Genomic DNA, 11190 nt, shown 5'->3' with positions numbered 1-11190 from the left:
CGCATTTAATGTGTTATCTTGTGCAACGATTCATTTAGCACGTCGAGCACACTGCGGCGGAGAGGTCAACTGCAAGAACTCGAAGAGCCCGGTCCTCGCGGGAGCACCGAGCTTGCTAGCTGTCTCTACCCGTGGCTAGCTGTGGCTAGCCACAGCTAGCCTCGTAGCTCCACAGGGAGTTGCATGCACTTACATTGGGGTCATAAAGCTGCTTTTATTATCTTAGGAAAGTAAACGAAGTGGTGGAAGGAAGGGAAAGAAGCAGCGCGGGAAGGACAGAATTTCCTTACCTAGCCGGATGACTGCCGCTGTCATACCTACTGCTCCTGCTGCTAATACTGCTGCCGCTTCGTGTCAGCAACTATACGTGCCCTCCAATGCAGCGAAAGTGTCTGAGCTGGGGGGGACGCCTGACCCTATCTCCTGTCGCAGCTTTATGATCACTCCCTACTTAGGCGAGGTCTTGCTGCTGCTGCCGCTGCCGTTGTTGCTATTGATGCTGCCTGGGTTGCGTACTATTGCCTCTACTGCTGCTTGACTTGGGCTGCTGTAATCGTGCCACTGCAAGCCAAATACACCGGTTCGGCAGCTGCTGGATCAGCTGCTGCTGCACCCGGGCAGCAGTAAGGAAATGGTTGAAAGGAAGGTGGCAGCAAGGAAGGAGGCTAAAGAGAATTAGACTAATAAGGAGGTGTGGCAAGGAGGAAAGCAAGGCCAAGGCGGAGACAGACGGCAACCACCACCAGTTCGTCTCGTTGTTGTGTTTGTGTTTAGTCTTTTATATTGTTTACTGTTTGGTGCTATTTGCCGCAAAGTTTATTCCTTCCTGTTTGTTATCGCTAGTGTTTCAGTGTATGAGTGTACTATTTGTTTATGCTGATTGTTTCTGTTGATGTTTCTGTGCCTGGTCTACTTTGCCTTGTGGCAGATTGTTCGTTCGAATACAAGAACATGAATAAAAAACAAATAAACGGTTAATTAAAAAGATAAATTCGCAAATAATGATTATATTGTTGGTGCATGTGGTGCTACCACTTTGCATATATTTCTTATTTAGTGGGTGGCTGTTAGAGTCCTTGCTAGCAGTCTATCTATCCTCATCAAGAGGAGGAGCATCTCTAAGGGTAGGATATTGCCACATATCTTTGTCGCTAAGAAAGTCAGGTCTCGGTAAGGGCTTAGTTGGGGGATTAATGGGTGGCCTGGGGAAGGAAGGAATCCCCTTCCTACGTCGGTGACATAGAAACCGATTTTCTTCTTTGCTGAGAACATGTTCAGTACGATATCTCCATAAGTCTTCTCGCAGCAGCTCTTCTCTTGGCTCAGGCAGCACATTACATAGCATTATATCGCGAGAGACGTCATGGGTATACTTAACGCGGCCATGGACAAGAGCTACTAAAGAGGAATTCTTTGATACCCCTACATTCTCACCTGGGTAGAACTTCTGATGCCTCTTGCGTCGCTTATTCTCAAAACCCCATGCAATATAACGACGCTGCCTCACCAATAGACACCCAGGGGTTACATACTCGGCAGATAATCGGCATACTCCCAAGTGCGCCTTCTGGCTCTGACCCGTAGGAGAGGCGCGGCTGCGGCGGCGATAAGCTGAAACTTTCACCATCTTAAACCGCACACTTTGACGCATACAATCCAAATATAATAGACTAGATACACCGCCCATTTTACCAGCAACATATCCACCATGCAAATCAGAAACAATTCTCCCACTCAATAACAAACCTGGCAAAGTAGACGAAAAACCCGAAATCACCCTCATACACGAAACAGGCGTATGGGGGGATGAAGAAAAAGCACTCGAGCAGGAAGTATTCGCACGATGGCAAGTGCTGCTAGAGACCAACCGATAATCAATTCGAGGACTGTCACCACCAAATCCACTGCTCGTCACGGCATCTATACAGGAATATCCATGACAAGGATTGATCCGTGATGATGATGATGATGATGATGCTGCTGATGATGATGCTGATGCTGCTGCTGATGATGATGGTGATGATGACGATGATGATGGTGATGATGATGATGATGATGTAGTGCCCAAGTTTGCACGCAAGCGCCCCTCCGACAATCCAGTACGCAGGCAAGCCACAGATATCCCCCCAGGCACACCACCACAAGAAGAAGGCAGGAATGACGCTTGTAAGCAGCGGATAGCATTCCACCAAGAAGGCCGCCCCCTCAGGCCGTATAACAAACGCGCTCCGAGACAGGACTGCATCGCAGTAGGAGGAGCCCGTCTTCATTCACTGCTCTGCAAGGGGTAAAGCCTCAAGTCGACGCATCTCCCCTCAACATCCTAACACCTACACTGCAAACCAGTCGACTCACATCAAGGGGGGCTGCAAAAAAGGAACAGAAAGACGAACAGGAATTCACGGGCTCTCGCCCACGGCACGGTGAGTTAACACAGACGAAATAATAATAACCAAATGCATCCATACTCAGTAAATACACTCATATATCCTGCAGCGTGAAGACAAATGGTCAACTTGAGAGGTAAAATGACCACCGAGCTGCAGGAGCTGCTCGGACGACTTCGAAGGGGGCCCTCCCTTGAAGTCAGCGGCAGCTCAGCTCAGTGCAGCACAGGTGCAGCAGCTCTGCTTCTGGCACGGGTTCCCAGTTAAACAAACCTCCTTACTGATAATTTCAATTCGAAATATATTTAAATTGTGAATTTACGCTGGTTTTTGAGGGACAGTTGACTTTCCGACGATTCGAAGAACGGCCGCAACCGGCGCCCTACCAGTGAGTTAGTACGACGAGGCGGCTGCCAGGAGTATATCAGCTAGTTGAATCTGTGGAGAAATAGGGGCTAATTAGTAAAGACACCTGCATTATATACCTTAAAACAATTAATACTTCTAAATATATTGCTGAATCTGAAAAATGGCAGCAGTTAGACCCCCAATAACGGACATCGACCCGGAGTCGGAGGTCTACCAGGATGCCTTGGCTCAAGGCGCCATAGCCAAGGCGAGGTATGAAAAAGAGGAAGACATCTCCAAGCACATCAAAGACTTCTTCGACGCCAAATACTCACCCAATTGGCATTGCGTTGTTGGTAGAGACTTCGCAAATTGTTCTTCTTGCGAACATAAAACAAGTATCTTCTTTTATGTGGGGCAAATCGCCATTCTCCTGTACAAACTAGGGTAGCAGACAGGCGCAGCAGTATTTCTCCCTTGTTTATACATCCCACCGAATATATCTCTTCATTTTTTTCTCATTCCAGGGGGGCAAAGTATATGGAGGTCCTGATGGCTCTGGGACAGCAAAGATACCCCCTAGTGTCCGCTTGCGCTGGCGTCTGTCGCTCTTTGGGGCGCCTTGAATGCTGATGTCGAGATGAGGTTTCGCCTAGAGTGGCTTTCTTTTGTACCAATTCTTTTAATATCAATAGGACAGCCAGCTGCCTCCTTCGAAATTGTCCGCAATCACCCATGGAATGTTTATGGTGGCCAGGGCGTTTTGGCTGGCAGACCACAAGTCGGTGGACAGGTGAAACTACAGTGCCATCCATATTCCCTTGCACAGTCTGCAACAATGCTTCTAATGAAGAAGAAAGAGCGGCGGGGTCACGTGATCTTGGAATGCACTGAAGCACGGGCCGAGGGAAAACCGCCGTCGAGGTACACAACAACAAAGAACCGCAGGAACACACCTCAACCACTCCAGCTTCGTAAATACAACAAATTCCTAAAGCGGCACACGATCCACCGAGAAATTAAGTAGTTATCAGCAGTCGTGAACCGTTAATTTGGCCAGAATATGTCCGCCAGCGATTGGGGCGGCATTGTTTTGTATCAGGGGCAACGACACCGTGCACTGGTTTTTCAGCTATCCACGCATGGTTCGTGCACCTAACCGCTGCGCGCAAAACGCTTTTTTTTTGATGGCTGGGCCTAGATTGGACCCCGGCAATATGCCATTCCGCAGGTATATCGAGTGGATGGCTAATGCGGGGGAAGGAGCACACTTCACCGCAGAACTTCGTAGTTGCCGCGTTCTCTAGATGATATCGTGAAATTTGGGTCGTATGATCATTTAAGGATCTGTGTTTGAATAAAGCGCAGCCAGCCGTGTGATTGCATACTGTAATTTCAGCTACAGGATTTTGTGTCCTAAGCGTCTACCATGCTTTCCCAGTTATGAGGTTCATTCATAGTTGTCTTGCACATCTACCAGGCACACCTGAGCAGAAATCAGCACAAGTACCATAGTAGAATGTTGCATAGATTATTGCCGACTTCGGCGAACTCTGCTCTTTGAAGCAGTAGCACGTGCCCGGCATTTTTGCCAGTTTAGAACCGACCGTTGTTTGATATATTTATTCTAGAAATCGAAATGAATAATGTGACGGGTAATTAAAAATAGACGACAATGTTAGCATGCAAAAAAAGTGACGTTAGTAAAGGGGTTGCTGGAATTTGTGCTGTCTGTACTTCGGAGAGGAGGCGCGTGACGCACTGTTGTTTCAGGTGTCTGAGCAGTCTCATGTGCGGCAAATCCTCATTTTTCTTGTACTTTGCTGTGTGGTTCGACAAGGCAGCTGTTTAGCGGCGGTTAAATCACTGACATCAGAAAGTGGCGAATATGTTTCACTTGCTATGCGATGATGTATTCCCATAAGCCAAGTCGAGTGTTTCCCGCGCCAATTCGAAAAAATGGATTGCAAGAACGTTCTGATGTCGGAAGGAGTCGTGGAGCCACTTTTTCAGCTCCTCGTGCACAAGGTCACGATTGCAAAGTTTGATTTACTCAGGGACCTCGGTACGACTCCATTAACTACAGCAGCTATGCTGACTCTACTTCTACTTGCTGCTGTGAGATACCCACTATGCTGACACATCAGCAAAAAAAAAGGCGCTACCCGACTGCCCGGAAGATTCGGAAGGTACAGGTGGCAGTGAAAGAAACTATCTGCAGAAGTCGCTAATGTGAAACAACAGAGTTTTTTGAGCATGGAACGGTGTTATTTCTGGGCTCCTTCGGTCAAGCCGCAGGGCTTGAGCTCCAGCTCTGGTAATTCAGATAACACTTTTCTATTCGATCCATCTGCCAAAAATGTTTGTGCCAGGTTATGTCCAAACGGTAACACTGCATCATTTAAAGCAGTTGTAATTTACAGAAAATTGTTTCGTAGGAGATCGAGAGGACTGGGACGCGCTAACGATAACTATATCAAACGAAGGTAGCACGGATTTAAAGCTGACTCTTAAAGAGTTATAGTTCACGGTCAAAATGCAGGCACGGAAGGTAGTGCATTTGCACTTGTATGCAAGCCTTCAGAACGTCACATTGATAGACAGATCTCCCTGACGTTACAAAACTTACTCTGCTCGATGCCCGGGACGAATTCAAAGAGATCTCATCATGTGAAACCGTTGGGATCTGCAGAGCAAAACGCGGCTATGTGCGCTTCTTCTTCAACTGGACAGACCACAACATCCTTCGAGTCAGTCACATCATACTGGTTACGTTCTCTGGCGTGTTTCAATACTGCTCAGGTTGGCAGTCGTCTAGTCCTTAAAGTGGAAATGCGCTTCCTTCGTCGGCTTATTCACATCGACTCGGAGCCAAATCGTGGAGCGTCACCTGGTTCCCTGCAATGTGACGTGTTCCAATACTTGTCCGGAAAGTAAGGAAATGGCACGAAGGGAAGCCCTATGCCGATACCATGGAGTTTCTTCAGATTCTTCAAGGAGGCAACTGGTACGACCTACGCCCACTGGTACTGGTCTTTTCAACACAGCCGATCCATCTGTGATCAGATCGTGTAGTTGTTCAAGTGGGCTCACGACGTATGTTGAAATTATATTCGAGAAGCACAACAGTGCCGCATGTTACGTTCTCTAAAGGGGTACTTTGCAGCAAAGCCCTTCTATCATGTCGTTCACCAGTGTTCGAAAGGATGTTTTCGGGTATGTTGAATAGACTGTCTGGAATAATCCTTCGTTGATTCAAATAGCAGGAAGCTTCAAAGAGGCAAATTCGAGCTTCATCGCCTTAGAGGACATGGATACCGATGTTGCCATAATGCTAATCGAGTGGATACAAGAAGACAAGTACGGCGGTATTGCTTTCCATGTTGGCCGTAAAACGCATACAAAGGTCCTTTCCAGGTTGCCTGATTCAGCTGAGCTGAACTGGACTAGATGTATGCGTGTTCTCATGGCCGCCGACAAGTTCCAAGTCCACACATTGGTGAGTCCACGCAAAGCTTGTTCCTATTTAACCATGAAAAACAATGCTTTCAAAGGTGCACTACTGCATTTGCCATCTTCGTCGCCTCCTCACTCAAGGAAGCGTGACATTCGACGAGATCATCGTAGTCCGCAAAATGCTGCAACAGTGTACAGGAACAAATACTACAAAACTTGGTCAGCTAACATTTGTTGTTTTCCGAAGCCTCCAGATAATCTTCTCTGCAGCTAGGGACTGTGAGGCCTATGTAACAGCTCGAGCAGCGTCCGATCCATCAAAGATGTGGAGCATCTTAGACTGCGGAAGCATCGAGATAAGAAAACCATGTGGCAAGGCCACTTCAGCAACCACGAAATCAACTTGAAAAACACATTTTCTTGGACGTGCGTACCGCCGCTGAGAACTGTAATCAAGAGCACTGAGATATTTTGCCTGTTACTCTAATTGTGGCTAGTCACATGAGTTCGTGCAAACGAAGCATCAGTAGAGCGCAAGATGCACCTGGGAGTAACTAATAGAATGCCAGGGGAACCACTCCTGTATAAGCCTAACAAATGCATGACTGCCGCAAAAACATCAATACCTTCAAAGTTCAACATTAGTTCAAGGTTAGAACGCCCCGCAACAGCCTAAAGCCGGCTTCAAACACTATCTCCCGACAAAACGACGCTTCGAAAGTCACGTTGCTGTTCGGGCATCGCCTTGTCTACCAATGCAAAGCCTGTGTAACAGCCACTACACTGTGTCGGCATTGCAGAGCCACCTCCGCACAATATTGTTCCAGGGGATTCACACCGCACAAATTTCCTTTGGTGCAGATCTCTCTGAAAAGAGAGCCACCATGAACGGCGGCGCTGTGCAGAGGTTAGGCACGCTAATAGCGCATTACATGAGGCGCCATAGTCCGCACCCCTAAGACGAAGAAGCTTGTGAGGTTTCGACCTCCTGTCAATCGCACGCACAACCAAATCTGCACAACCTTTCTGTAGATATCTACAAATGTTTCGCTTAAATTTGGCTGCAGGAAATGCGCAATCCTCACATATTAATAGCGAGTCAATTTGGCTTCAACGGTGCAAGACTCACGGTGCCGTCATGATTCTTATTTGGCACCGCTGCAGAGGGAGCCGATTCTCCGGCCTTCTCGCTATGCTTTGCATCATCTTGTTTTGCAGTAGCTGATCCTTCTGTTTCTACTGCCGGTTTTTTTCTTACGACTTTTGGAGCATCCTCCATGTCAAACTCTTCTTCTTCATCACTCGAGTTCACACTCATATCCCCTGCGAATACACACATTACATAATACTGTATATATAAAGTTTGCTATCGAAGATAAACGAACGCGTAAACACTGGAAAATGCTGCAAATATGTACCGAGCATCTGTTGGAAGAGAGTCGGCTCCTCGTCCAGCCTGATATCCTCTGGATGAACGAAAACTTCGCGAGGCTTTTCCTCGGGGGTGTATGCTGTAAAACAACGCATAAGCACACAAGATCGATTTTCCAGCACGAGAAATTTAAAGGGACAAGACTTCACATGTAATTTACCTCTAAATTCCACATCAATTGAGACGTCCACTCCCGCATAGGAATCACAGGATGCGGCAACTGTCATCACGTTCTTCCCAGGCCTTCCCACTCTAAACTGCAAGCTCTCTTTGACCACTCTTTCCAAGTTCCTGGTCTTCAGGAAATTGATGAGACGCCCTGAAACAAAGAATACAGCATCAACACGAATCTGTTTTGGGAGGAAACAAATATCACATATACCCTTACGTGAGGACAATTTCTACAACTGTTCTACGGCCTACCTCCACCAACACCCTCCCCCTTTTCCTTCAAGAATATCCACCATTCTTCGTATTTAGGTTCTTGAAAGTATGGCGCATGTACTGCTCCAGCAGCTTCGCCTTCCTGTAACACCGTCAAGCAAGCGATGACACTCTATACATGCGTAACTGCATTTCCTTCCAGATCAGTTCCTCCGGAGCCCGAATTCGCCTGATATAGAAGTGAAGCATACTTTTAGAATAAGTTAAGCTGTGCATCCTCGTACCTTCAAGTTCTTTCGTGTCATAGTTATGCGGCACGTAGCTACGTCGCCGACAACGATTTCCGCCTCGTCATCTACAACGATCTCCGCTTGGAGCTCAATATTAGGGACATGCTCGCAAAAGGCCTGAACGTCAGCCTGCTGTTCCTTTGACATATCTAGGGTGCCTCGTCGTTCCTCGCCCTCTTGACGTAAGAACTCGCCCAGCTCGCGAATAACATGCTTCCCCCTAGAAATCCAGACACACACTTCAATTCAGGAAATCCGCAAACACGAATCGGAGGGTACTGCTAGACAGTTTTCCTCAGGATAGTATGCCTATGACGAGCACACTGTTTGCCCTCACCGATGGCAGATGCGAACAATGTCCTCATCAAAATGGGGAATTTGCAAAAGCGATTGTGACCTTCCATTAATTGCTTGAACCAGACAGCGCCGGAACTCCAAGACTGAATCTGCCGTCATGTACCAATCACTGAGGACGGAAATTTCCATCATGCACTGCGTTATCAAAAGCGAGTCCCTGCAGAAAGCACCGACAACCAAACATACATTGATAGCCTCACGCACGTAAACCGTCACAGCAACGAATATATACTCCAGGTGCAGCTTCCGCTTGCCCGCTGCCTACTTGAGAAGTTGGTTTAACTCGTTCCGAAGTCGTGGGCTCATTAGCTCGTGCAGCCGCTGCATGTGAGCATTGATGAGGTAACAGTTCCTGTAAGCAGCCAGCGCACGCGCAGGACAGAAGTAAAGTTCGATATGAAGTGCAGCAGTCACTCTGGAACGTTTAAAACAGTGGAATGGTTGAATGAATGTTATTCAGTTTTCACAAAACACACTAACTATGATGTTGCAGCCGGAGAAAACATACCGGACAATTACAGGCATTGTAAATATGCGCTTTTTGGTCTCTACAACAGCATCACATATCTGCTTCATGTCTTTGTCATCGTCTCGTTCGATCTTCATTGCCCGGCTCTCTCCGCTAGCAGCAAGCAGCTCTGGCAAATTCTTAAGCCGTGTGCCTTCTGTCATGACATGCGTCAGGAATTGCACCGTATCGACCATGACGCCGTTAGCTGAAAAGTCGACAAGCAAACCATATGTGTATCAAGTGAACAATATGCTGCACGATGACGCCCAGTTTCAATGTAAACAGCGCACGACACCGGAAGTCCAGAGGTGAAAGGCGGCACAACGTCCCCAGAAAAAGGGCGTTTGACGGGTTTACATTCCCCGTTATACGCGCAAGCTGCAACGTCAGAAAGGCGCGATCCTGCTGGAGCATGGGCAACAGATATTTTAAGCCTTAGATACACCTGAGGTAAAGAATCCCACGACTCGAGCGTCAACCTACGAGCATATTTCTTCTGCCGCTGATAATAGCAGAGGAAAATCATTGGTAAGACGACAAGGAGAAAGAGGAAGAAGAATGATAGGACGAAAATTTGGTTGCCTTCTTCAACTAAAAATCTGGGAAGTCCAACACCAATCTTCATTCCTCCGGGGCCGTCCGGATTGCCGTACTTTTCGTAGTTCTTCTTTGCCACCTGAAGAAGAAAACGAAGACGGAATCTTTCAAATTGTCGATGGTTTACACAATGGAACACTCACGGTAACGTTTTGGCCGCGTTTTTCGTGCCTACTTCGTCGGTTAGTGCCTGGTATGCCTTCGCGATCATGATGAACCTGGCACCTTGCGTCGGGTCGTTCACGTTCTTGTCTGGGTGGTATTTGAGTGACATGAGACGATAGGCCTTTTTGATTTCTCTCTGTGTTGCTGAGGGGCTGACGTCGAGGATTTCGAAGGGGTCGAAGGTCTTGATGCTCTGGACGTCTTGCAAGTTACGGCAGATCAAGACGAAGCCAAGCCAGCAGAGCACGAGGGCTGTGAATTCAACAAGCCTGCCCTTTGTGAGGAAACGTGTGCGGAAAAGCGACAGCTTCTTGTGAAGCTCAGCGCGCTGTGCAATACATGCACTGCATTTGCAGTATCTGAAGATGGAACCCACGGCGGACTTCTCGGGGTACTTTTGGCGGTAGGCGTTGGACACGGCGAGGCATTTTCGAAAGAAGAAAAAGCTCCACGGTATCAATATGCAGACGGTGACACTGCATAAGAAGAACATAAATGCATTGTCGTCATAGTCTAACAAATTCTCCCGCTGCTCGTCTTTCGTGAACGTGTCCCGAAACTGCGACATTTTCGCCTGCGCCCCTCCCTCCCAAGCTTCCAGGAGGGGCTGAGAGAGAGAATCGCTATGCTAAAATCCTCTGACGAGATCTAAAACCAATCAAATAACGCTTTCGGCAGCGGCAGATGAAGAGCAGCATTCAGCGGCCGAACCATGGGGAGTGCTGTAGTGCCGGGCAATGCAATAAGCCTGGAACTTCGAGAAAAGGCTGGAGGACAAGAGAAGAAATAATTTAAGGCAGAAACGAGCTCAGTTACCTAAGTATCTAGCAAATGGCCTGTCCCTAGGACTAGCAAGACACTGGTGGCAGCTATTTGGGGCTGGATAAGCCCGTGTGCATATCTCGTAAGGATCGCCCAACTTACCTGTCTGTATTCGTTTCGTTCCCGCTGCTTCTAAGTTGTAGACTCTTACGTAGTATGTAGCGATGTGTATAAGTTTTCCGACATAGGTGGCCGATATGTTCGAGTTTTCGCGCATAGGTAAGGCAAGCGAGATCGTCCGTGGGCGCAGTGTAGTGCACAGGCAGTACAATGTGGCTCTGGTGTGATCTCTAGTAGCTCAGTGACCATAAAGAGAATGATTATGGCATTACCAACTAAGAAAGGGAGTTAATACTGCTAAATGTTCTAAGAATCGAGTACCATAGGTGGAGCCATAGGTTAGTAGGATTACCCCGCCAGCAGCCACTATCGGCAGTGTAG

General features: G+C 47.6%; 4 protein-coding genes across 4 annotated transcripts; 2 read left to right on the top strand and 2 right to left on the bottom strand.

Annotated features, from left to right (window-relative positions):
• Positions 1–1087: 1087 nt before the first annotated feature.
• EMWEY_00003750 (hypothetical protein, conserved) lies at positions 1088–2245 on the bottom strand (the record flags this gene model as incomplete). The annotated part of the gene is made up of 1 exon (XM_013477796.1): positions 1088–2245. The coding sequence occupies one exon, from the start codon at positions 2243–2245 to the stop codon at positions 1088–1090; it is 1158 nt and encodes a 385-aa protein (XP_013333250.1).
• Positions 2246–2916: 671 nt separating this feature from the next.
• EMWEY_00003740 (dynein light chain, putative) lies at positions 2917–4195 on the top strand (the record flags this gene model as incomplete). Its single annotated transcript, XM_013477795.1, has 5 exons — positions 2917–3008; positions 3263–3319; positions 3510–3659; positions 3838–3966; positions 4141–4195. The coding sequence occupies 5 exons, from the start codon at positions 2917–2919 to the stop codon at positions 4193–4195; spliced, it is 483 nt and encodes a 160-aa protein (XP_013333249.1).
• A 499-nt stretch (positions 4196–4694) lies between these two features.
• Positions 4695–6598, top strand: EMWEY_00003730 (BTB/POZ domain-containing protein, putative; the record flags this gene model as incomplete). The annotated part of the gene is made up of 6 exons (XM_013477794.1): positions 4695–4800; positions 4883–4924; positions 4980–5046; positions 5428–5537; positions 6002–6234; positions 6290–6598. The coding sequence occupies 6 exons, from the start codon at positions 4695–4697 to the stop codon at positions 6596–6598; spliced, it is 867 nt and encodes a 288-aa protein (XP_013333248.1).
• A 548-nt stretch (positions 6599–7146) lies between these two features.
• EMWEY_00003720 (DnaJ domain-containing protein, putative) lies at positions 7147–10495 on the bottom strand (the record flags this gene model as incomplete). Its single annotated transcript, XM_013477793.1, has 11 exons — positions 7147–7179; positions 7321–7514; positions 7610–7702; positions 7784–7942; positions 8047–8149; positions 8292–8517; positions 8635–8811; positions 8920–9006; positions 9163–9370; positions 9523–9841; positions 9938–10495. The coding sequence occupies 11 exons, from the start codon at positions 10493–10495 to the stop codon at positions 7147–7149; spliced, it is 2157 nt and encodes a 718-aa protein (XP_013333247.1).
• Positions 10496–11190: the final 695 nt, after the last annotated feature.

Source organism: Eimeria maxima, genomic scaffold (assembly GCF_000499605.1).
Source record: "Eimeria maxima Weybridge genomic scaffold, Emw_scaff19, whole genome shotgun sequence".
Lineage (NCBI taxonomy): Eukaryota > Apicomplexa > Conoidasida > Eucoccidiorida > Eimeriidae > Eimeria > Eimeria maxima.
This window is presented reverse-complemented; position numbering and strand designations above follow the sequence as displayed.